At 42.4% G+C, this 26,822-nt stretch overlaps 1 protein-coding gene across 1 annotated transcript; it reads left to right on the top strand.

Annotated features, from left to right (window-relative positions):
- On the top strand, positions 1-26,396 carry LOC129851407 (protein phosphatase 1H-like). Its single transcript, XM_055917918.1, has 10 exons — positions 1-480; positions 13,835-13,952; positions 15,181-15,516; positions 15,835-15,947; positions 16,533-16,617; positions 17,334-17,452; positions 17,619-17,682; positions 23,382-23,489; positions 23,788-23,939; positions 24,863-26,396. The coding sequence occupies exons 1-10, from the start codon at positions 221-223 to the stop codon at positions 25,032-25,034; spliced, it is 1,527 nt and encodes a 508-aa protein (XP_055773893.1). The 5' UTR covers positions 1-220; the 3' UTR covers positions 25,035-26,396.
- The last annotated feature ends 426 nt before the right edge of the window (positions 26,397-26,822 follow it).

The raw sequence follows: 26,822 nt of genomic DNA, 5'->3' as shown, positions 1-26,822 counted from the left end.
GCCTTCTGAGGGACTCCTTGGTTATTATATGCACTGAGTGTGCAAGGGGTAGGATATATTTTCAGTGAGGAAAACAGTGTCTGTCAAACGTCACATGAGGCCGGAAACGATCGCTTCCTGAAATGCTGTTTATAGTCATTGGATCATTTTGTTCTTCGCTACGTTAGTATTGGGTTATTAATTAATTTCTGTGTCGTGTTAGGTTATTATTCCCACCGCAATGATAAGTAAAGTAAAAAATGCGATGTCCACGCTGGTGGGAGGAATGATACCCCACGGTCATCACCAGCACCACGGTTCCGGGAACGTTCAACATCAGAACTGTCACCAGGACGGTCTGCCTCCACGGTTCCCTTACGGTCGACCCGAGTTTCTGGACCTTACATCGGAGCTTCTTCAATACTCGACAGAACATGCATCTCGACCTGTGCTGACTTTGAAGAGGGACAGCAGGCTTCCCTGGCGGACAGGATACGCAGAGTGAGTGGTTTCTCGACTGGTCATTCACATGCACTGTTGGCAATAAAACCGTTTTAGTGTTGCAGTAGAGAACGCAGTTAACGGTGTGTGGCGAATATGGACGCGGTGTTGCTATTGCAAATTCACCAAATAGCACACAGCCTTCTGCTGCTGCTGAAACTGATGCTGTAGCAGCCACTGTCTGGTTACTATGAAACAGTGTAACAAACAATGAACTGCTACAGTTGTTGCAGTTCAATCTTTTTTGGGATCTTGTATTTAATAGGATCTCGCAAAATGTAGGATAAACAAAAACGTTGAAACGCTACAGACTCACAGTATGATATATTCAGTAGTAGTCTATGATAATTTGTCCACGTCACTAATGATCTATTATAAGCCCTTTCTTTCTTAATTGGACATCAAATAATATAAATCATGTGACTTAAAGCTATTGCTGGAAATGTGTGTCTTATACGATATGGATGGACTGTGTACTACTATACTATTACGTGTCAAAATACGTTTGGTCTCTTTCAAAAAGATTCAATAAGTCGCATAGTTCAGGGTTTTTTTGCACCGTTTTTTTGCTTTAGTTTTGCTATGACTTTGTCAGTACATGGCCAGACGAACCAAGTCTTGGGCCTTGGAAAGGGCCCTTGGCATCGGAGAGAAAACGTTACTCTTTTCATCAAATTTCCTGCAATTCTGCACATTACAAGAGTACAAGAAATAGGGAGTTGAAAAATTTATAATTGGTGGAGTACTGTGGATACCTGTAAACCTCCCAGGCCCATGTTGCCCAGGGTGAAGAACATAAATTGTAGATGAATAATGTTACATTGTATTGTATTGTATTACACCCTCTAAATGTTATTTATCCACAGATCCCTTGGCCAAAATGTGTTTAATCTTTTGTAGGGCTGGGCGATATGGCCAAAATATCATATCACAATATTTTTCACATTTGTGATGGTATTTGACAGGATTTTATGTTTTTGAATAATAAAAGTTCTAAATAGTTTTTATAAGTAATTAATGACCCCAGGGTGGCAACAGTTAAATTATAAGTGATTTTAGCCATTCCAATTGTTTTATACTGTTCAATCCAACTTGAACCCAAATTCATTTTCAGCATTTTCATCAATATCTGCATTTCCTGCACTTGTTATAATTTCCACACTGTGCCACACAGGGCTGTATGATATAGGTAGAAAAAGCTAGGCCTAATTCATTGTTGAACTGTTAGAATCATGGAAATAGAATGATTACTCTAATTCTATAGTTGGAATATAATGGGCAGCACTTTGAATAGATTGTTGCTTGATGAAAAAAGCCAGGGAGGAATTATTGTGTCTGGGTATGAACCGTGTCCGTCAGTGTTTCCCAGGGGACCCTAATGACATGTTACATGACATGTTTTCTCATGACATGATCTGTTTTCTCTTCATGTAGCTAGCTTGTTGTAGCATTGTCAAGAACCAGCAAGTAAGCATTTTGCTGGATGGTGTATACACTGATACCAGGCGATATTAGCTAGCTACTTTTGCCCGGACTCTTTGTAAATTTAGCTAGCTTGATAGCCAGCTAACTAGCGATTAGCATTTATCGGCCAACACAATTTATTTGAGTCACAACTTACTAAAAAAAGACAAACTAGCTGTTTGCAGACAGTTAGATACACAAAATAATAGTGTAATTATAGAACACTTGTGGATTTATATTAAGATGCAAAGTGTAAATCTGCATCGTCGTCACCAACATTTTGTTGCATCTGACCGTGCAGACAGAGTGAATGGCACGGCAAGTGCTTGAGTAACAAGAGGCAAGGCTTGGTGTCAGAAGCGCATGGGGAAGTGGCATGCAGGACGAGAGGAAAAGAGATGACTCAAGTAGCAAACAGAGAAAACTATAAAAACGGACATTACACATGCCAGAGTGGCATATCACATTTATTTTAAGAATGTGAAATGGCAGAATAATAGTAAAGAGAATGATTTAGTTCAGCTTTAATTTCTTTCATCACATTCCCAGTGGGTCAGACGTTTACATACACTCAATCAGTATTTGGTAGCATTGCCTTTAAATTGTTTAACTTGGGTCAAACGTTTTGGGTAGCCTTCCACAGCTTGGAAAATTCCAGAAAATGTTGTCATGGCTTTAGAAGCTTCTGATAGGCTAATTGACATCATTTGAGTCAATTGGAGGTGTACCTGTGGATGTATTTCAAGGCCTACCTTCAAACTCAGTGCCTCTTTGCTTGACATCATGGGAAAATCAAAAGAACTCAGCCAAGCCCTCAGAAAATAAATTGTAGACCTCCACAAGTCTGGTTCATCTTTGGGAGCAATTTCCAAATTCCTGAAAGTACCATGTTAATCTATACAAACAATAGTACGCAAGTATAAACACCATGGGACCACGCAACCATCGTACTGCTCAGGAAGGAGACGCGTTCTGTCTCCTAGAGATGAACGTACTTTGGTATGAAAAGTGCAAATCAATCCCAGAACAGCAGCTAATGACCTTGTGAAGATGCTGGAGGAAACAGGTACAAAAGTATCTATATCCACAGTAAAATAAGTCCTATATCGACATAACCTGAGAGGCAGCTCAGCAAGGAAGAAGCCACTGCTCCAAAACCGCCATAAAAAAGCCAGACTACGGTTTGCAACTGCACATGGGGACAAAGATTGTACTTTTTGGAGAAATGTCCCCTGGACTAATGAAACAAAAATAGAACTGTTTGGCCATCATGACCATCGTTATGTTTGGAGGAAAAAGGGGGAGGCTTGCAAGCCGAAGAACACCATCCCAACCGTAAAGCAGAGGGGTGACAGCATCATGCTGTGGGAGTGCTTTGCTGCAGGAGGGACTGCTGCACTTCCCAACATAGATGGCAACATGAGCAAGCAAAATGATGTGGATATTTTGAAGCAACATCTCAAGACATCAGTCAGGAAGTTAAAGCTTGGTCGCAAATGGATCTTCTAAATGGACTATTTAATTATTTATTTATTTCACCTTTATTTAACCAGGTAGGCAAATTGAGAACACGTTCTCATTTACAATTGCGACCTGGCCAAGATAAAGCAAAGCAGTTCGACACATACAACAACACATAGTTACACATGGAGTAGAACAAACATATAGTCAATAATACTGTAACGGCGGTCCTCCTCCTCTTCGACCGAAAAGGAGGAGTATTGAGGGAACCAAGGCGCAGCGAAGTTTGAACACATATTTATTTAACGAAAAAACACGAACTTGTGTAAACTAACAAAACAACAAAACGGTGAAGACAGACCTATACGACGAACTTACATAAAACAATAAGAACGCACGAATAGGACAATTAGACTACACAAACCGAACAAACCGTAACAGTCCCTTATGGTGCAAACAATTACACAGACACGGAAGACAATCACCCACAACGAACACTGTGACAACGCCTACCTAAATATGACTCTTAATTAGAGGAACGCCAAACACCTGCCTCTAATTAAGAGCCATACCAGGCAACCCAAAACCAACACAGAAACAGAAAACATAGAATGCCCACCCAACCTCACGTCCTGACCAACTAACACACATAACAAACTAACATAAATAGGTCAGGAACGTGACAAATACAGTGAAAAATAAGTCTATATACAATGTGAGCAAGTGAGGTGAGATAAGGGAGGTGAAGGCAAACAAAATATATAAAAATAAATAAAAATATAAAAAGGCCATGGTGGCGAAGTAAATACAATATAGCAAGTTAAAAAAAAACACTGGAATGGTTGGTTTGCAGTGGAAGAAAGTGCAAAGTAGAGATAGAAATAATGGGGTGCAAAGGAGCAAATATAAATAAATGAATACAGTAGATAAAGAGGTAGTTGTTTGGGCTAAATTATAGATGGGCTATGTACAGGTGCAGTAATCTATGAGCTGCTCTGACAGCTGGTGCTTAAAGCTAGTGAGGGAGATAAGTGTTTCCAGTTTCAGAGATTTTTGTAGTTCGTTCCAGTCATTGGCAGCAGAGAACTGGAAGGAGAGGCGGCCAAAGGAAGAATTGGTTTTGGAGGTGACCAGAGAGATATACCTGCTGGAGCGTGTGCTACAGGTAGGTGCTGCTATGGTGACCAGCGAGCTGAGATAAGGGGGGACTTTACCTAGCAGGGTCTTGTAGATGACCTGGAGCCAGTGGGTTTGGCGACGAGTATGAAGCGAGGGCCAGCCAACGAGAGTGTACAGGTCGCAGTGGTGGGTAGTGTATGGAGCTTTGGTGACAAAACGGATGGCACTGTGATAGACTGCATCCAATTTATTGAGTAGGGTATTGGAGGCTATTTTGTAAATGACATCACCGAAGTCGAGGATTGGTAGGATGGTCAGTTTTACAAGGGTATGTTTGGCAGCATGAGTGAAGGATGCTTTGTTGCGGAATAGGAAGCCAATTCTAGAATGACCCCAAGCATACTTCCAAAGTTGTGGCAAAATGGCTTAAGGACAACAAAGTCAAGGTATTAGAGTGGCCATCACAAAGCCCTGACCTCAATCCTATAGAAAATGTGTGGGCAGAACTGAAAATGCATGCGCGAGCAAGGAGGCCTACAAACCTGACTCAGTTACACCAGCTCTGTCAGGGGGAATGGGCCAAAATTCACCCGACTTACTGTGAGAAGCTTGTAGATGTCTACTTGAAATGTTTGACCCAAGTTAAACAATTTAAAGACAATGCTACCAAATACTGATTGAGTGTATGTAAACTTCTGACCCACTGGGAATGTGGTGAAAGAAATCAAAGCTGAACTAAATCATTCTCTCCACTATTATTCTGACATTTCACATTCTTAAAATAAAGTGGTGGACCTAACTGACCTAAAACAGGGAATTTTTATTAGAATTAAATGTCAGGAATTGTGAAAAACTGAGTTTTAATGTATTTGGCAACGGTGTATGTAAACTTCCGACTTCAACTGTACATAGATTTGTTGTATTATTTAATCAAACTACAACAGCTAAATTAGTGGCATGAAATGTGTGTATTTAGTTTGGCACAGCCATTTTAGAATGGAGAAGAATTTAGCTGCTCCCTCTGTACCGATGATCATTACTAAGTCCATATATAACCTCCATGCAGTCCAAATCACTCTAGTCAGGACAGGGTGGAAACAATGAGCACGCAGTGAAGATGGACTCTGGACGCTCCAGCTGGTCAAACTTAACTATGTACGTTCAGATGTGGTCATTTAGATATCAGAATTTGCAGCCAGTCACCTATCCCAGTCACAACTCTTTTCTGTCCTCGGCATTAATGACCTCGTCTTCACTATGATCAGGACAGCAGACTAAAGAACAGTCTCTTCAGACTGAAAGCACTCTGGCCTCCAGCAACTTTAGACTCAAGAGAGTCCCTCCCCTCCCATCTCCTCCGGCTCCTGACAATTACTATATCTTTGTCTAACCTAGATCCCTTATGGAATGGCACTTAACCATGTCGCACACACTACTGTGGTTTCTGCCTTTGGATTTGATGCATGTTATGCAATTGTTCATGGCCCTTCATTTGAATGCACTTATTGTAAGTCGCTCTGGATAAGAGCGTTTGCTAAATGATAATGTCAATGTAATCTCCTCGTGGCATCAATTGACAGATCCTTCACTGTTTCACTGAGTGAGGCTGAGATAAATGTTAAGCAGCACAACTGTGGCCAGTGTGCTGATGTTCATCATTGCAGTACAGTTGATTATATTGTTAAATTGTGACACCTATGGCAAACCAGACAGCTACCAATGCTTTTCCAGCCTTGGAACTGTTTGGAGCCAGTATACTGCATACTGTGTCAATATTTTCAAATTGGGTGCATACCCAGAGTGCATTCACACACAACATTTCCTCAAAGCAGTTGCCTCACAGTATAAACAATTAGCAAACAACAGATCTGTCATCTGTCTGTGAAAGCTTTTAGGTGGGAACAGAGAGTCACAGGAAGGCTTACTGTACAGGAATTCAATGGACGACTTTAACCTTTTTCAAAGTTGGCATGCTGGAGCTCAAAAGCCTTTTGAATTACTCATACAGTAGCAATCCATCTCAGTGAGCCTGGCATCAGTTATCTGTAACCCGGAACTACCTTCCATTACATTCCACTTTAAAAGCCTTCAGTCAAATTATATTAGAAGCACAATTTACAAATTGCCCAAAAAGGCTGTGAACACTGCCAAAAAACAAAAAGGCTGTGAACACTGCCTAAAACAAAAAGGCTGTGAACACTGCCTAAAACAAAAAGGCTGTGAACACTGCCTAAAACAAAAAGGCTGTGTACACTGCCTAAAACAAAAAGGCTGTGAACACTGCCTAAAACAAAAAGGCTGTGTACACTGCCTAAAACAAAAAGGCTGTGTACACTGCCTAAAACAAAAAGGCTGTGAACACTGCCTAAAACAAAAAGGCTGTGAACACTGCCTAAAACAAAAAGGCTGTGACCACTGCCTAAAACAAAAAGGCTGTGAACACTTCCTAAACAAGAAGGCTGTGAACACTTCCTAAACAAGAAGGCTGTGAACACTGCCTAAAACAAAAAGGCTGTGACCACTGCCTAAAACAAAAAGGCTGTGAACACTTCCTAAACAAGAAGGCTGTGAACACTTCCTAAACAAAAAGGCTGTGAACACTTCCTAAACAAAAAGGCTGTGAACACTTCCTAAACAAGAAGGCTGTGAACACTGCCTAAAACAAGACCTCGGAGTCTAAATGTTTGTGTGTTTACTTTTCAGTTGTTTCTACCTGTAAAATACTTTTGAAGTTCAATCGTTTTATACACTGAACAAAAATATAAACGCAACATGTAAAATGTTGGTATCATGTTTTATTAGCTGAAATAAATAATCCCAGAAATGTTCAATACGCACAAAGCTTATTTCTCTCAAATGTTGTGCATGAATTTCTTTACGTCGATGTTTGTGAGCATTTCAACTTTTCCAATATAATCCATTAGTGAGGCATATCAAGATGCTGATTAAATATCATGACCATTATACAGGTTCACCTTGTGATGGGGACAATAAAAGGCCACTTTAAAATGTGCAGTTTTGTCACACAACACAATGCCACAGATGTCTCAAGTTTTGAGGGAGTGTGCAATTGGCATGCTGACTGCTGGAACATCCACCAGAGCTGTTGCCAGAGAATGTAATGTTCATTTCTCTACCATAAACTGCCTCCAACGTCCTTTTAGAGAATTTGACAATGCATCCAACTGGCTTCACAACCACAGAAACCGTGTAAGGCACGCCAGCCCAGGACCTCCACATCCGGCTATGCACTCCCAGGCCCACCCCTGCCCACCCCTGCTCATGTAAAATCCATAGATTAGGGCCTAATGAATTTATTTAAATTGACTGATTTCCTTGTATGAACTGTAACTCAGTAACATCTTTGAAATTGTTTCATGTTGCATTTATGTTTTTGTTCAGTATATAATTGTATAACCTTGTAAGTACAAGGTTTTGACTATACTATTAACATATTTCCCGTCAATATATTTTGTACCACCCTCCTTATCTCACTCTCAGTGTAATAGAGGGAACAGTTTACCACCTCCAAATGTTATATCAGATCAACGATCACGTGTTCATAAGATAATAAATGAACTTGAATAAACTGTTTTACTAGTATATTTTCTTCTGAGAAGTTGAATAGTTTGAGAAGTGTGGAGGCCGTTGTCATGCAGGTCCTCCTACACTACAACGAATCACTGCATGCTTGAGAAACTGTGACAGGAAACCACAGGCACCTCAGGCAGGAATAGATCATCTTGACTTCTGGTGATAAACTTGTTTGGCTTTCTTAGAAAACTGATTATGAATGAAGTTAGAATCAGAGTTCTTTTGACCACCAAGTTCACTTTGTTAAAGACATGTGACTCTTACTCATTTTTGTCATGAGATGAAGTCAAACATGAGGCAGTGCAATGGTTAATAAACCTCTTTCTCAATGTAACAAAATGAAGGAGCTGATCGTGAACTTCAGGAAGTAGCAGAGAGAGAATTATCCCATCCACATCGACAGGGCCACAGTGGAGCTGGTGAAAAGCTTTAAGTTCCTCAGTGTGCACATCACTGACGACTTGAAATGGTCCACCCACACAGACAGTGTGTTGAAGAAGGCGCAACAGCCCCTCTTCAACCTCAGGTGGCTGAAGAAATTTGGCTTGGCCTTAAAACCTCCACAAACTTCTACAGATGCACAATTGAGAGTATCCTGTCGGGCTGTATCACTGCCTAGTACAGAAATTGCAACGTCCACAGCCGCAGGGCTCTCCAGAGGGTGGTGCGGTCAGCACAACACATCACCGGGGCACTGCCTGCCCTCCAGGACACCTACAGCACCCGGTGTCACAGGAAGGCCAAGAAGATCATCAAGGACATCAGCCACCCGAGCCATGACCTGTTCACCTAGACAGTGCAGGTTTATCAAAGCTGGGACCGAGAGAGTGAAAAACAGCTTCTATCTCCAGGCCATCTGACTGTTAAATAGTCACCACCAGTACCCAGTCCTTATCTTCAGTCACTGTTACTAGCTGGCTACCACCCGTACTCAATCCTGCTGCACCTAGAGACTGTTGCCCTATATACATAATCATTGAACACTGGTCACTTTAAGGATGTTTATATATACTGTTTTACCCACTTCATATGTATATACTGTATTCTAGTCAAGGATCATCCAATATAACTACTGCTGTACATACCTTTTCTATTCATATACTGTCCATACTGTCTAAACACACCATCATACACATATATATTTATATTCCGCTTTCGTGTGTATTGTTTTGTATTGTTAGGCATTACTGCACTGTTGGAGCTAGAAACACAAACATTTTGCCACACCTGCGTCTAACATCTGCAAATATGTGTACGCAACCAATAACATTTGATTTGATTTGATTCACTGAATTGTAATCATCATCACTGTGGTTTGTGATGTATGCTAAATTCTCTTGAGAGGATGAATTATACAACAAATAGAGCACAAAATGTAGATGGTTCTCTACAGTATGTCATCATTACTTAGATAAAAGGATTGAACGATTTTCATCAGCAACAAAATAACTTAACCAACTGATGAGGAACTCAGTAGAACTGGAGGCTTCCTCTTTTGAAAGTCTCCTACGTGAGTTAGTTAGTTAGTTAGCAAGATATTTGTTTTAACGCTGTTCTTCTGCTTAACGCAGACAAAGAATTTCAGTCACATGTTTACAATGACTGAAACTGTGCCTTGATGAGAAAATATGTCACAAATTGAGTAGAACATGATCTTCATTGTTTTGTTCTCGTACATCATGAAGACCAGGGAATGACTGGCTTGCACTTTAATTGACTCACTGAAATTAATGTCTATTTACGCGTAGAGTACATTCCTTGGTTGCCAAATTAGTTATAATGAAATAGATATTGCAGATGTGACACATACAAAATAAATCCCATGAATTGTGAGATGTAAAATTTTTGTGAACATTTTGAAAAAGCTGCAAGCTCGGACTTTATCCAGCAGGCAAAAAAAAAGAACTGTCCCCTCTAAGCCAATGTATGATTTTTTACCTTTATTTAACTAGGCAAGTCAGTTAAGAACAAATTCTTATTTTCAATGAGAGCGGGTTAACTGCCTTGTTCAGGGGCAGAATGACATATTTGTATCTTGTCAGCTTGGGGATTTGACCATGCAACCTTTCGGTTTCTAGTCCAACGCTCTAACCACTAGGCTACCTGCCACCCCAAATACTGACAAACCAGTTGCAGATGTGTTGTAAGAAATGATTTATATAATGCACTAGATGACTGATAGGGGGTGCTGTGTTGAAGACACTGTGAATATATCTTGGCACTCCTCCAACATTGTAAAAAATACAGAAATGCATTTGTTAATGTCTACAGTACATTAGTTTTTGGCCGTATTTACTCTATTACAGACACTTCAGTGCATACTTTATATGATGTGAGCTAAACATAAACATTTAATACATATACAAATATTAAAACATCTTTAAAGTATAATTGTTTGAGATCTTTTAAGATTACTAATGTTACTGTCCCCACTACAACAACAAAAAGACTTAAACATTTGAAACATGTCATTGAAATACTGTAGAATTTCACTAATTCCTACAGAGAGCTGCTCCCGAGTGGCGCAGCGGTCTAAGGCACTGCATTGCTGGTTCCCTGGTTCAAATCCAGGCTTTAATCACATCCGGCTGTGATTGGGAGTCACATAGGGCGGTGCACAATTGGCCCAGGTTTGTCTGGGGTAGGCCGTCATTGTAAATAAGAATTTCTTCTTAACTGACTTGCCTAGTTAAATAAAAGTGTCAATATGTCTGACTGGTGACTTCAAAGCCTCTCAATGCCCAATACATAGCATCATCAATCCAGGGTTTACATACATCATTGGTTGTAAAACATGGAACAACATGACCTGGCCGCTAAGTTCATGTCCCTGTCATCAGGACTAATGCTACCCTGGCCACTACTCTATGGTGCCAGCTTACTGATTACAAACTGGATGGCTTTTTATAATCATGATTTGGGCAGCCATTGCTGTTTCTACCTCATATTAGAACACTGATATCAGAACATCAAACCAAATAGGGATAAATTCCCTCTACCTGTTGAAATAGCATTTATTTTGCCAAATTTGACATAGCCCTTTTGCCACCTTTATAAAGCAAGACATTTGCTTAAAGGTGTACCATGCAAAAATCAATCTGCCATTTCCTGATTGCTAAAATTCTAATAATTTGCTTAATTTCAGTTTATGTGACAAAACAAGCAAGTATATTTTCCATAACCAAAAATATTGGAGTTTCAGCTGTTGGAACCTAGTGTACAAAACCAAAAGTAAAAGACGCAAAAACTAAACTTAAGAACGGGAAGCATAGAAATAGCGCACATGGAACAGATTTACCGCTTCTTAGACTTGCTTTCAATGAGAATGGCAGAGATATAACACACATTTCTATGTGAATTTGGTCAGGTCGCCCAAAAAGTGACATATTTCAGCTTTAAGAATGATTTCTGAAGGATATGTATAGGCTTAACTAAGCCTTTAAAGTTATAACTTGTTTAGTGCAAGACCATTGTGAAAAGGTGAAAGTCAGTACATTGACTCTGCCCACCATCATCATGATCCTAGACAGGTGGCTAATGTACATGATGGATCAGCTTGTAAACTTGTTGGTTAGATATCACCCATCCTCTCAGGTGATGAAATATCTCTCCTCTGAATGACTGGGGTAAGGGCACAGCTGTATAAAACAGACTCTCTCTTTTTCCACACTACTCCTAGTACATCATTAATAATATTTTGGTGGGTGCTTATATTTGTCCTATTTCACAGATGTACAAATGTGGAGAGTCACGGCCAGGATCTGCCATTATCAATGGCGACCATCGACAGAACTTTCACCTTGTCGGCTCAGGGACTTGAACTAGCGACCTTTCAGTTACTGGCCCAATGGTCTATCCGCTAGGCCACCTCTGTAATAGTTAGGGACACTTTAAGGATTATTTTTTTATTTTTTTTATTTTACCGTTATTTTACCAGGTAAGTTGACTGAGAACACGTTCTCATTTGCAGCAACGACCTGGGGAATAGTTACAGGGGAGAGGAGGGGATGAATGAGCCAATTGTAAACTGGGGGTTATTAGGTGACCATGATGGTAAGAGGGCCAGATTGGGAATTTAGCCAGGACACCGGGGTTAACACCCCTACTCTTACGATAAGTGCCGTGGGATCTTTAATGACCTCAGAGAGTCAGGACACCCGTTTAACGTCCCATCCGAAAGACGGCACCCTACACAGGGCAGTGTCCCCAATCACTGCCCTGGGGCATTGGGATATTTTTTTTTTTTTTTAGACCAGAGGAAAGAGTGCCTCCTACTGGCCCTCCAACACCACTTCCAGCAGCATCTGGTCTCCCATCCAGGGACTGACCAGGACCAACCCTGCTTAGCTTCAGAAGCAAGCCAGTAGTGGTATGCAGGGTGGTATGCTCCAATTTGTGCAATACATTTTTACAATACGATCCGGCTAAAACCCATTGTTGTAAATACCGCTAATTGAATCTGAAAAGGCTATAAAAGTGTCTTGACCCTGTTGGATCCTCGCACCGAAGTGGCAGAGAATAATCGTTTCTCAGCTTTAACGGTAAAACAGGGGTGAAACCTTTTGGCCGCCCCTCTTCCGAATCACAAAGCCCTAAGGATAATGGCTTTGTAATGTAATGTATGACTTCATTCCATTTCAGTGTCATGAAAAGTGTAAACATTGCAGTGATCTGAGGTGAAGGGAGAGAGCTGGAAACTGTCCTCTGTGGCAAAATATTCTTAAAGGGGCTATACTGTATCTAATACATGTGAATGGAGAGTATGATATTAACTATGGTAGTGATATACAAGTATGAGGAAAAAAACACTCCACCTCTGCTCAGACTACTGCAGTGTCTACTCCCACATACTGCAAGCGCAGTCCCATGCCCACTGAGCCCCAGTCCACTGAGCCCCCGCCCACTGAGCCCCAGTCCACTGAGCCCCAGTCCACTGAGCCCCAGTCCACTGAGCCCCCGTCCACTGAGCCCCAGTCCACTGAGCCCCAGTCCACTGAGCCCCAGTCCACTGAGCCCCAGCCCACTGAGCCCCAGCCCACTGAGCCCCAGTCCACTGAGCCCCAGTCCACTGAGCCCCAGCCCACTGAGCCCCAGCCCACTGAGCCCCAGCCCACTGAGCCCCAGCCCACTGAGCCCCCGCCCACTGAGCCCCAGTCCACTGAGCCCCAGCCCACTGAGCCCCAGTCCACTGAGCCCCAGTCCACTGAGCCCCCGTCCACTGAGCCCCCGTCCACTGAGCCCCAGTCCACTGAGCCCCAGTCCACTGAGCCCCAGTCCACTGAGCCCCAGTCCACTGAGCCCCAGTCCAATGAGCCCCAGTCCACTGAGCCCCAGTCCACTGAGCCCCAGTCCACTGAGCCCCAGTCCAATGAGCCCCAGTCCACTGAGCCCCAGTCCACTGAGCCCCAGTCCACTGAGATGATCAGAATATGAAGTCATGCTGCACAAAGCTATTATCGTTAAGCAGCATAGGCCAGTAATGAAAACACTTAATCCCAGTCCTACAGCACTATCTGTTCCACTTTATGTTTTTACATAGATCATAACATTACTATCTCACCATGACAAAATGAAACAATGTCTGCCACGCTGATAGGCTCTCATTAGTGATTTATCTGAGATGCACCTTGGTTGGGTGATTTGTCCGTCCAGCACCTGAACCAAGGAGATTTATGATATCCCCATACCTTCTTTACCACCATCCCACCCTCCCCAGGACCATCAATGCTGGGAAGAGCATGCTAAATGAGGACCAAGCGTCCTGTGAGCTGCTCTACGTGAAGAAGCTGAGCGACAAAAAACAGCGCAACTCCACACTGCTGGACGACAGTGGGGTGAGACTACCTGAAATCATAGAATGTTGAGCATTAGTTCTAATAATTATGATTATATTAGTAGACGGCCCAAAAACTAGGCCTACAGCATTACAATAGGAGATTAGGCAAAGCATGCACACATCCTGGTCAAATGTCTGTATTCTATGTACTACTGCCTCTATAGTGAAGGTTGGACCCTTGGTGATATACTACAGCAAGGTTCACCCTGGTCTCTCTCTAATACAACCATGTCAGTTTAAATGTCTCCAGTCCAAACTTCGAAGAACCAGACATCGTTGGGTGGCTGGGGATTCGTTTTCTTTCCTGGCAAAGCAAAGACAATCTCCTTAAGACTGACCGTTGTACGCTGCTGTATTTAGAAACAGCTCTGTGTGGGTCCGTAGAGCAGCTAACCGCCCCTAGCACACAAAGCCAAAAACCCACTCACTAAGAGATGGCTCCATAATCTGTCAAATGTATTTACACAGCAGAGTCTATAGCAGTCGATACAGTGCTGTTCAAAGGGTTGTGTCATGTCGGGTCAATCGCTCCCGTCCTTCTGCTGGCCTCCCAACCCCCTCTATTCTCCATGTTCACCCTCTGTCCCTCCCGTTAATGAATTACATCATTGCTTCGTGTGACCCTCCTCCTCTAGTCCAGTAAGAGGTTAACAGAGTTCCATACTGCTGTCCATTCTGTGCACTGGGCTCTTAGATATGTCCTAACCGTCTGAACATACACTACTACACTATACTTAACACTATTACTTCTTGGCATAGGCACAAAAGAAGATGGTGAGAAGTAAGATTCACCGGTTTGGTGGAAATCTAGTTAGTGGGATTTACCGGCATAAAGACATCATGTGGAAGGGAATAAAATCAAGTGGGATATTCACTGTCTTAATATTCACTGTCTTTAGGAGGTTTTTCTGTGGCACAGTAACTGCTGTCATTGTGAACATATTTACTATGATGTCGTGTCATGAAGTTAGAATTATTCCCATCCATTTTCTGACAGAAATTTCCACACTGGAAATCCTTTAGGCATTCACTGAGCTTGTAATTCTCATTGAGTTAAAATCTTGCAAGAGACTTGTTAGAGAGACCCATGTGGCCAGTGTTATTATTTCAGGCTATTTATCTCCTTTCTTACTGTCAGCCTAATTGTATTGATATATCTAAATGCATGTTTGATATGATTTCATCTTAGTTTGACTTAAACTTGACTTAAACTTGACTTTTTCCAGGATGGCACAGGAATCCCTCTGCAGTATTGGGGCATGTTCGACGGCCACGCTGGCTCAGGGTGTGCTATCATGGCGTCCAAACTCCTCCATCGCCTTATCAGAGACAGACTGGAGGACATTGCCCACCTGCTGGAGAACCCCTCTGCAGCGCTCCCTATCTGCCTGGCCAAGAATGGCAGCCCCTACCAGGTGGCGGTGAAGAAGGGGGCGAATGCCACCCAGGACCCAGAGAACCCTGACGCCATCTCTGATCCCTCCATCCGCTTCCACATGGAGAAGGCTGTCAGTCTGGAGAGTCTGATCATGGGTGTCATAGAAAACGCCTTCAAACAGATGGTAAGACACAGGCGTACGCTCACAGCATATCACCTTACTTTGTGAAATAGCGCTCTACTAGTTTCGCAAGACCATTCTTCCAAATCTCCTCTCAGCGAAGCCTGGGCATCTGAGGCTAGCGGTTTACCACATGAGACGGGATACAGTAGCTAGTGAGCAAAATGGGTTTCACAGAATGCACTGATTATTTATCTTTTGGTAGTCGTTATCTCTCAAGTTAACTATAACCTCTTTAATGCAATACGTGCTACTGACTTCATTCTGCAAGCCATTGAATGAATGACCTTTTGTTTTCTGTTCCTGTTCTGTTGATTACAGGATGAACTGATAGAGAAAGAGAAGATGTCCTATACCATCTCTGGTGGTTGTTGTGCCTTGGCTGCCATTCATTTGATGGGGAAGCTCTACGTTGCCAATGCAGGAGACAGCAGGTAGGTCAACAGATCAAACTAATAGCAGCAGGATTGATTAATGCCCTAATGGCTAATGACTGATGTATTACAGGCCTGCTTGTTGTACACATTCAACTCAATGTATTTGATTTCAGTCACTCAATGCAGAGTTGAATGACTGAAACAGAGGTTAAAGGAAGTGATAACATGTTGCCCATAGCCATTGATTCAAAGAGGTTTCCTTTGGTCATGCTCATAATAATGTCACACCGCAGTTCTTTCGACCTCTGTTGGCCACTCTTTGTACTGCAACACCATTCATCCTGAACCGTAAGCTCCTGGTAGAACTTACCCATAGGCACAGATCTAGGATCAGTATACTGTTTGTCAATCTTAGTCTAAACCGACCTTAGATCAGTGTCTAGGGGCAATAATCATCCAGTAACATCCCTGGAATTCCTGCTGTGTCATCCCTCTTAACACCACATTATCTGTCTTGAGGGTCCTCCTAATATGGGGTCACATTATGGTGTCTGTCTTTGTCATCATACAGTATGTCATTGTCCCTCCCACAGAAATAGAATCATTATTCATTATACTTTGGTTCTTCCTCTGTCTCTACAGAGCCATCATCATCCGTAACGGTGAGGTCATCCCCATGTCCAACGAGTTCACGCCAGAGTCTGAGAGGCAGCGCCTGCAGTATCTGGTGAGGACAGGGTTAATACATCTATTTATGTATTACTGATTTAAAAGGGAGATTCACTCATGAATTAAAGTTTGTCAGATGTTTTCAGACTTTAGAGGTCTGAAAACATCTGAGAAACTTTGATTTTAAAGTGTAATGTCCCTTTAACCAGGTGAATCCCATCACCACGGGATATGAGACTCTTTTCCAACGGTGCCCTGGACAAAAAGGAAGATGCAGGGGAGAGAGAGGGTGATGTTATTTAATGTCTGATTCAGACTACATCTTTATTAATTTATTGTCGGCTTGGTGGGTGGCTGGCTGTGTGGGAGAGTGGTGGAACCCTCAGGGAGAGAGATGTACTGTGTGTTGATTGTGCATCACAGCTATATAATGTTCCACCCTCACTTTTCTTACTGCCATGACACTTCCTTGACGGTATGTTTATCAGGGTTGGGGTCAATTCCATTTCAATTCCAGACAATTCAGGAAGTAAACTGAAATTCCAATTCCAACTCCAATTCTCTTCATCGCTTTCCAATGCAGAAAATGTGGAATTGGAATTTGGTTTACTTTCTGAATTGACTGTAATTTACCCCAACTCCGATGATTATTGCTCTATTCACATCGTAAAAATATATTAAATCAACGAGCCATTTTGTCACAAGTCAATTTGACATGACAGTTTGTCATATAAAGTTTTGTCACTGTTTTCTCTGCTCTGTGTGTCCCTGCAGGGCTTCCTGAGACCGGAGCTGCTTGGGAACGAGTTCACGTCCATGGAGTTCCCTCGCAGGATCCAGTACAGGGAGCTGGGCAGGAAGATGCTCTTCAGGGACCACACAATGAACGGCTGGTAAATGACAGCTGTTGTCGAACATGTGTGTTACTTTTCAGGCCATTGTATTTTTTATGATTAGGGCCAGGAGTTTTTACAGACCACATAACCTGACCAGGAAAAGAATATACTTGTTGACAGAATAGAATCACTAATCCCTGACCCGTAATCCTATTTGTTGCAGGGCTTACAAAACCATCGTAGAAGACGACCTCAAGTTCCCACTCATATATGGAGAGGGCAAAAAGGTGAAATGTTTATGGACTGGGTACTGGTGGACATCATAACAGAATAGCACAGTAGATGTATGGTGCTGTAAGGTCTACCATGGGTAGGTTTACATGAGATATATGGTGCTGTAAGGTCTACCATGGGTAGGTTTACATGAGATGTATGGTGCTGTAAGGTCTACCATGGGTAGGTTTACAGTAGATGTATGGTGCTGTAAGGTCTACCATGGGTAGGTTTACATGAAATATATGGTGCTGTAAGGTCTACCATGGGTAGGTTTACATGAGATGTATGGTTCTGTAAAGTCTACCATGGGTAGGTTTACATGAGATGTATGGTGCTGTAAGGTCTACCATGGGTAGGTTTACATGAGATGTATGGTGCTGTAAGGTCTACCATGGGTAGGTTTACATGAGATGTATGGTGCTGTAAGGTCTACCATGGGTAGGTTTACATGAGATGTATGGTGCTGTAAGGTCTACCATGGGTAGGTTTACATGAGATATATGGTGCTGTAAGGTCTACCATGGGTAGGTTTACATGAGATGTATGGTGCTGTAAGGTCTACCATGGGTAGGTTTACAGTAGATGTATGGTGCTGTAAGGTCTACCATGGGTAGGTTTACATGAGATATATGGTGCTGTAAGGTCTACCATGGGTAGGTTTACAGTAGATGTATGGTGCTGTAAGGTCTACCATGGGTAGGTTTACAGTAGATGTATGGTGCTGTAAGGTCTACCATGGGTAGGTTTACATGAGATATATGGTGCTGTAAGGTCTACCATGGGTAGGTTTACATGAGATGTATGGTGCTGTAAGGTCTACCATGGGTAGGTTTACAGTAGATGTATGGTGCTGTAAGGTCTACCATGGGTAGGTTTACATGAGATGTATGGTGCTGTAAGGTCTACCATGGGTAGGTTTACATGAGATGTATGGTGCTGTAAGGTCTACCATGGGTAGGTTTACATGAGATGTATGGTGCTGTAAGGTCTACCATGGGTAGGTTTACATGAGATGTATGGTGCTGTAAGGTCTACCATGGGTAGGTTTACAGTAGATGTATGGTGCTGTAAGGTCTACCATGGGTAGGTTTACAGTAGATGTATGGTGCTGTAAGGTCTACCATGGGTAGGTTTACATGAGATATATGGTGCTGTAAGGTCTACCATGGGTAGGTTTACATGAGATGTATGGTGCTGTAAGGTCTACCATGGGTAGGTTTACATGAGATGTATGGTTCTGTAAGGTCTACCATGGGTAGGTTTACATGAGATGTATGGTTCTGTAAGGTCTACCATGGGTAGGTTTACATGAGATGTATGGTGCTGTAAGGTCTACCATGGGTAGGTTTACAGTAGATGTATGGTGCTGTAAGGTCTACCATGGGTAGGTTTACAGTAGATATATGGTGCTGTAAGGTCTACCATGGGTAGGTTTACAGTAGATATATGGTGCTGTAAGGTCTACCATGGGTAGGTTTACATGAGATGTATGGTGCTGTAAGGTCTACCATGGGTAGGTTTACATGAGATGTATGGTGCTGTAAGGTCTACCATGGGTAGGTTTACATGAGATGTATGGTGCTGTAAGGTCTACCATGGGTAGGTTTACATGAGATGTATGGTGCTGTAAGGTCTACCATGGGTAGGTTTACATGAGATGTATGGTGCTGTAAGGTCTACCATGTGTAGGTTTACATGAGATATATGGTGCTGTAAGGTCTACCATGGGTAGGTTTACATGAGATGTATGGTGCTGTAAGGTCTACCATGGGTAGGTTTACATGAGATATATGGTGCTGTAAGGTCTACCATGGGTAGGTTTACATGAGATGTATGGTGCTGTAAGGTCTACCATGGGTAGGTTTACATGAGATATATGGTGCTGTAAGGTCTACCATGGGTAGGTTTACATGAGATGTATGGTGCTGTAAGGTCTACCATGGGTATGTTTACATGAGATGTATGGTGCTGTAAGGTCTACCATGGGTAGGTTTACATGAGATGTATGGTGCTGTAAGGTCTACCATGGGTAGGTTTACATGAGATGTATGGTGCTGTAAGGTCTACCATGGGTAGGTTTACATGAGATGTATGGTGCTGTAAGGTCTACCATGGGTAGGTTTACATGAGATGTATGGTGCTGTAAGGTCTACCATGGGTAGGTTTACATGAGATGTATGGTGCTGTAAGGTCTACCATGGGTAGGTTTACATGAGATGTATGGTGCTGTAAGGTCTACCATGGGTAGGTTTACATGAGATATATGGTGCTGTAAGGTCTACCATGGGTAGGTTTACATGAGATGTATGGTGCTGTAAGGTCTACCATGGGTAGGTTTACATGAGATGTATGGTGCTGTAAAGTCTACCATGGGTAGGTTTACAGTAGATGTATGGTGCTGTAAGGTCTACCATGGGTAGGTTTACATGAGATATATGGTGCTGTAAGGTCTACCATGGGTAGGTTTACATGAGATGTATGGTGCTGTAAGGTCTACCATGGGTAGGTTTACATGAGATATATGGTGCTGTAAGGTCTACCATGGGTAGGTTTACATGAGATATATGGTGCTGTAAGGTCTACCATGGGTAGGTTTACATGAGATGTATGGTGCTGTAAGGTCTACCATGGGTAGGTTTACATGAGATGTATGGTGCTGTAAGGTCTACCATGGGTAGGTTTACATGAGATGTATGGTGCTGTAAGGTCTACCATGGGTAGGTTTACATGAGATGTATGGTGCTGTAAGGTCTACCATGGGTAGGTTTACATGAGATGTATGGTGCTGTAAGGTCTACCATGGGTAGGTTTACATGAGATGTATGGTGCTGTAAGGTCTACCATGGGTAGGTTTACATGAGATGTATGGTGCTGTAAGGTCTACCATGGGTAGGTTTACATGAGATGTATGGTGCTGTAAGGTCTACCATGGGTAGGTTTACATGAGATGTATGGTGCTGTAAGGTCTACCATGGGTAGGTTTACATGAGATGTATGGTGCTGTAAGGTCTACCATGGGTAGGTTTACATGAGATGTATGGTGCTGTAAGGTCTACCATGGGTAGGTTTACATGAGATGTATGGTGCTGTAAGGTCTACCATGGGTAGGTTTACATGAGATATATGGTTCTGTAAGGTCTACCATGGGTAGGTTTACATGAGATATATGGTGCTGTAAGGTCTACCATGGGTAGGTTTACATGAGATATATGGTGCTGTAAGGTCTACCATGGGTAGGTTTACATGAGATATATGGTGCTGTAAGGTCTACCATGGGTAGGTTTACATGAGATATATGGTGCTGTAAGGTCTACCATGGGTAGGTTTACATGAGATATATGGTGCTGTAAGGTCTACCATGGGTAGGTTTACATGAGATATATGGTGCTGTAAGGTCTACCATGGGTAGGTTTACATGAGATGTATGGTGCTGTAAGGTCTACAATGGGTAGGTTTACATGAGATATATGGTTCTGTAAGGTCTACCATGGGTAGGTTTACATGAGATGTATGGTGCTGTAAGGTCTACCATGGGTAGGTTTACATGAGATATATGTTGCTGTAAGGTCTACCATGGGTAGGTTTACAGTAGATGTATGGTGCTGTAAGGTCTACCATGGGTAGGTTTACAGTAGATGTATGGTGCTGTAAGGTCTACCATGGGTAGGTTTACAGTAGATATATGGTGCTGTAAGGTCTACCATGGGTAGGTTTACAGTAGATGTATGGTGCTGTAAGGTCTACCATGGGTAGGTTTACATGAGATATATGGTGCTGTAAGGTCTACCATGGGTAGGTTTACATGAGATATATGGTGCTGTAAGGTCTACCATGGGTAGGTTTACATGAGATATATGGTGCTGTAAGGTCTACCATGGGTAGGTTTACATGAGATATATGGTTCTGTAAGGTCTACCATGGGTAGGTTTACATGAGATGTATGGTGCTGTAAGGTCTACCATGGGTAGGTTTACATGAGATATATGGTGCTGTAAGGTCTACCATGGGTAGGTTTACAGTAGATGTATGGTGCTGTAAGGTCTACCATAGGTAGGTTTACAGTAGATGTATGGTGCTGTAAGGTCTACCATGGGTAGGTTTACAGTAGATATATGGTGCTGTAAGGTCTACCATGGGTAGGTTTACAGTAGATGTATGGTGCTGTAAGGTCTACCATGGGTAGGTTTACATGAGATATATGGTGCTGTAAGGTCTACCATGGGTAGGTTTACATGAGATATATGGTGCTGTAAGGTCTACCATGGGTAGGTTTACATGAGATATATGGTGCTGTAAGGTCTACCATGGGTAGGTTTACATGAGATATATGGTTCTGTAAGGTCTACCATGGGTAGGTTTACATGAGATATATGGTGCTGTAAGGTCTACCATGGGTAGGTTTACATGAGATATATGGTGCTGTAAGGTCTACCATGGGTAGGTTTACAGTAGATGTATGGTGCTGTAAGGTCTACCATAGGTAGGTTTACAGTAGATGTATGGTGCTGTAAGGTCTACCATGGGTAGGTTTACAGTAGATATATGGTGCTGTAAGGTCTACCATGGGTAGGTTTACAGTAGATGTATGGTGCTGTAAGGTCTACCATGGGTAGGTTTACATGAGATATATGGTGCTGTAAGGTCTACCATGGGTAGGTTTACATGAGATATATGGTGCTGTAAGGTCTACCATGGGTAGGTTTACATGAGATATATGGTGCTGTAAGGTCTACCATGGGTAGGTTTACATGAGATATATGGTGCTGTAAGGTCTACCATGGGTAGGTTTACATGAGATATATGGTGCTGTAAGGTCTACCATGGGTAGGTTTACATGAGATATATGGTGCTGTAAGGTCTACCATGGGTAGGTTTACATGAGATATATGGTGCTGTAAGGTCTACCATGGGTAGGTTTACATGAGATATATGGTGCTGTAAGGTCTACCATGGGTAGGTTTACAGTAGATGTATGGTGCTGTAAGGTCTACCGTACTGTAGGTAGAGCCACATTATTTTTCCTGACCAGTTAAAACCCTGACCAAGTCATGGGACGTTGGATTGGCTATACAGTAAAGTATAGCTGGGTCTTCAAACCACATGTAGAGTTGCGGTTATCCTCCCGCCCTCGTCATGTTTCCCTGACAGGAATAATGCTTAGCTGCTTAGCTTAATTGTCCCCCACGATGAAATCGGGGAGGGAACTGTGAATCTGTCTCCGTTCGTTCGTATGTTCGTCACACACGATGTCTCAGACAGCATTGGTCCAATTTTGACTAAACTTGGGTGAATGATGCGTCTTGCCATAAAGATCTGGCATTTACAAAATGACACAGATTGGCCCAAGGCGGGAGCTACAGTAATTAACTGAAGTACTGAAATGTGTTAGTCGTGACATCTAATTTGGCCCAAGGGGGGCGGCATCATTCGTGGGGGACAACATGTTTACTGTTGCCTTGTTTACGCTGCAGGACAGTTCACCTGCAGGACAGACATAGCAAGATATCATTTTTAGTTGTTCATTCCACTGTATGTGTGGGAGGATTTCATGGTTATTACTGAACTCTCCCAGTCTTTAGCTGTGTGGTTAAAGATAAATGCTCCTGAGTCACTAATCCGTCATAAGTGGATATTTCTCAAATTTAAGCATATCCACAGGCCCTAACCCACATTATTCACATTGTGTGTGTGTGTGTGTGTGTGTGTGTAGGCCCGTGTCATGGCCACCATTGGGGTAACACGTGGCCTTGGGGATCATGACCTGAAGGTGTACAACTCCAACATCTACATCAAGCCCTTTCTCTCCTGCTGCCCAGAGGTGAATGAGAGATGTTATGCTGTTTGTGTCTAGGACCATTTATCGCCAACCATCTGCAAGATCAAGACTTGTCTAGAAGCATCCTAGTGTGTTCCAAATTTTGGCCGACATCTAATGACATAAGTTTACTTTATTTTGGCTCATCAATCTATGTATTGTCCAGTATTTTATTGATTATCCTGAAAAGCAAAGATATCTGATCCAAATTCATTGATAGATGGGAAGCCTCCATGATTTATCTTATTATTACAGCCGTGTTTAACACTCGACCTACACTCCTTCCCTCCCGTATCTCCAGGTGATAGTGTACGACATGTCTGACTACGAGCACGGCCCTGACGACGTGCTGGTGATGGGTACAGATGGGCTGTGGGACGTGACCACGGACAGGGAGGTAGCAGACACAGTTTCAGGCTTCCTGTCCTGCTGCGAGCCCACTGATCCTGTGAGGTACTGTACTATAATCTCTAGTCTGTAATCTACACAATAATTGACCTTTGATTAATTATTGAATTAATTAATAAGATGAGGTCTAAGGGTATTCAATAGCGACTGCGTTCGAGATAAGTCACGGGTCAAAGACTGTACCTGCATGTACCAGCATGTGTCCCACGTTCGAAGCTACATCCATAATCGGTAAACGGTTCTGATTGAAGGATCGCTGTTTGCGTCGCCGAGCAATGAACAATAAACTGTTTAATCCAGTTTTTAGATGCTGCCCCCCTCTCCAAATCAAAATATAATATGAATGCCAATGTTTTTATTTCTCTTTGCCTGCACAGCTGTCTGTGGTTCACACCTGTCTGTGGTTCACACCTGTCTGTGGTTCACACCTGTCTGTGGTTCACACCTGTCTGTGGTTCACACCTGTCTGTGGTTCACACCTGTCTGTGGTTCACATCTATTACAGTTATTACCAATTAAAACGGTGTAGATATCACAGGGGGTTGGTGGCACCTTAATTGAGGAGGACTGGCTCGTGGTAATGGCTGGAGGGGAATAAGTGGAATGGTATGAATACATCAAACACATGGTTTCCAGGTGTTTGATACTATTCCATTGGCTTCGTTCCAGACATTATTATGAGCCCTCCTCCTCTCAGAGCCTCCACTGGTAAATATTGAATATTCAGGTAGCCTTGAAAAAAACTACTGAATATTGGTTAGTATAGGAGGATTATTTAAATGATATCTCCACTAAAGGCCAGTATCTAGCCTGTACAAATGACTACGGTGGCAATACCTTTTTGACAAACACCTTCACATAACACATATTTGGGATGCATTGCAAATTCAATTCATGAACATTAAAAATATACGCATTTGAAATAAATTGCACCTTTCGATGTTTTGACCCCAACTCTTCTCATCCAGATACACGCTGGCTGCCCAGGACCTGTTGATGCGGTCGCGAGGGGTCCTGAAAGAGAGGGGCTGGCGGTTACCCAATGAGAGGCTGGGTTCAGGAGACGACATCACTTGTTATGTGATCCCTTTGGCTGGACCGGTGGGACCGGCGGGGCCCGAGAAAGAGACAGAGACATGACAGGCCCTGTCCCACCACCCCGCCAGGAGAGGACTAGTTCCCTAGGACCGACCAGTGTCACTCCGTACCCCCTACCCTAGCCTGGGGGAGGGGGAAAGAAAACACCTCTCTTGTAGGGAAGCCTCAGGTTGGAGAGCCGGCGCTAACGTGTTGACCGGCCCATTCCCCTGGCTTCTACAACAACACACTCACACACCGGGTTCTCCTTATTGTTTATATTTGGTACTCCTGTAACCGGTGTTCAATAGCATTACCCGACCGACTGACACATGTCCATGCATAAGACCTGCTCTTTATGATCGCTACTTCACCAGACATCTGCCCCTGTAGTTTCACATTTGAATCTCTCTAATTGAACGGTTGATCATTTCATCAGGGTTGGTTTGGCCATCATCCTATAGCAGTGCTTGGTTTGCCCTTCTGAGTAAAATCTCCTTATTAGCTTATGACCCCCACATGTGATTTATGTCATGCTAAATTGGTCAAATAATCTAATTTATGGCTTGTGTAGAGCACAGTATGACAGGTGGAGGTAGATGGCCATGCATATTGTTTAACGCAGATAGCGTGACTCTGATAGCAGTTGAGGGACTAGCCTCAAGTAGGAATGACGCCACTTCTCAGAAGGCAGTAGAGCTCTGTGAGAAAATATCTATATAAGCCCCATGTCAAAGGTCGGGAGATGCGTCTGAAACATGGATGGGATGAGGAAGACACAGAGAATGAAGAGGGAAAAGTCTGTGACCCGTCCTGTGCCAGTGTTTCAATGTCCAATGTCAAAGCAGCAGTGAATGATTATGAAGATGTGAAACCTGAAGCACTTTAAGACAATCTGTTTGTTTAGTGGTTATGAATTCAATGGCTTTTCTTAAATGATGTATTTTTAGACATATCTTTTAGTTTTTTTATTGCTAGTGTTGTCACCAAGAAAGTAGATTGTATTTTTTTGTGTCAGAAATGACTAAGCTGGACTGAGATGTTCATGACATTAGTCTGTTGTGATTAATTCGATCCAACTCAAATAGCAAAGGGTCTTTTGGCATATAGGCGCAATGTTGTTTTGAATTTGAATGAAACAAAGCTTTCTTTCCTCTCAAAGTGATCCTATATAATATATCGGTTTGAGTATTTTCTCCCAGATTTAAAAGATCCACACTTTTATGCTCCAATTAAATAGAGCACTGGATGTGTTAGTAGTAGAGAACTTGTAGTAGAGAATCTGTTTGTCGGTATGTGATCAATTTCACTTGACTGCCTTACTAACACTCAAGGGACATTGTGAGCCAGGGCTTGTATGTTATTACGTGAACTCATTTATATCAAATACATCATTTCACTCATGTTAAAAGTTTCTAAGAAAAATGTATGCCCTCAAATGTCTTACTTCTCCCTGTAGCCACTAGGTATGTTATCCAGAGCTTTTGAGAACTTTGGTTAAAAACTGTATCATACATTATTGCTTTATTTATAATAAAGAGGTAGAGAATAAAGTATCCTTTAATACCAAAATAAGAAGTACACTATGTTCCTTGGCCATACTCCCAGTAATTCTGAACCGTATGTTGAACTAATAATTTGGTAAATTATGGAATTATGCCTAATGCAGTTAGATAATGTCCAGTCAGTCTAGGAATAAACCCTGTTAATCTTTCAGAAATGTGTGCAATCCATTAGTTTTACAGAGATCTCTGGCCTCTAAATCTGGAAAGGGAAGGTAGAGGAAAACCATTTTGACTTATTAAATAAATGACTAGGTGATACCATAGTGTTTAGTTTATGTTCATTTTG

The sequence above is a fragment of the Salvelinus fontinalis genome, chromosome 3 (genome assembly GCF_029448725.1).
Source record: "Salvelinus fontinalis isolate EN_2023a chromosome 3, ASM2944872v1, whole genome shotgun sequence".
Classification (NCBI taxonomy): domain Eukaryota; kingdom Metazoa; phylum Chordata; class Actinopteri; order Salmoniformes; family Salmonidae; genus Salvelinus; species Salvelinus fontinalis.
Note: the sequence above shows the minus strand (reverse complement) of the source record. Positions and strands in the feature narration are given on the sequence as shown.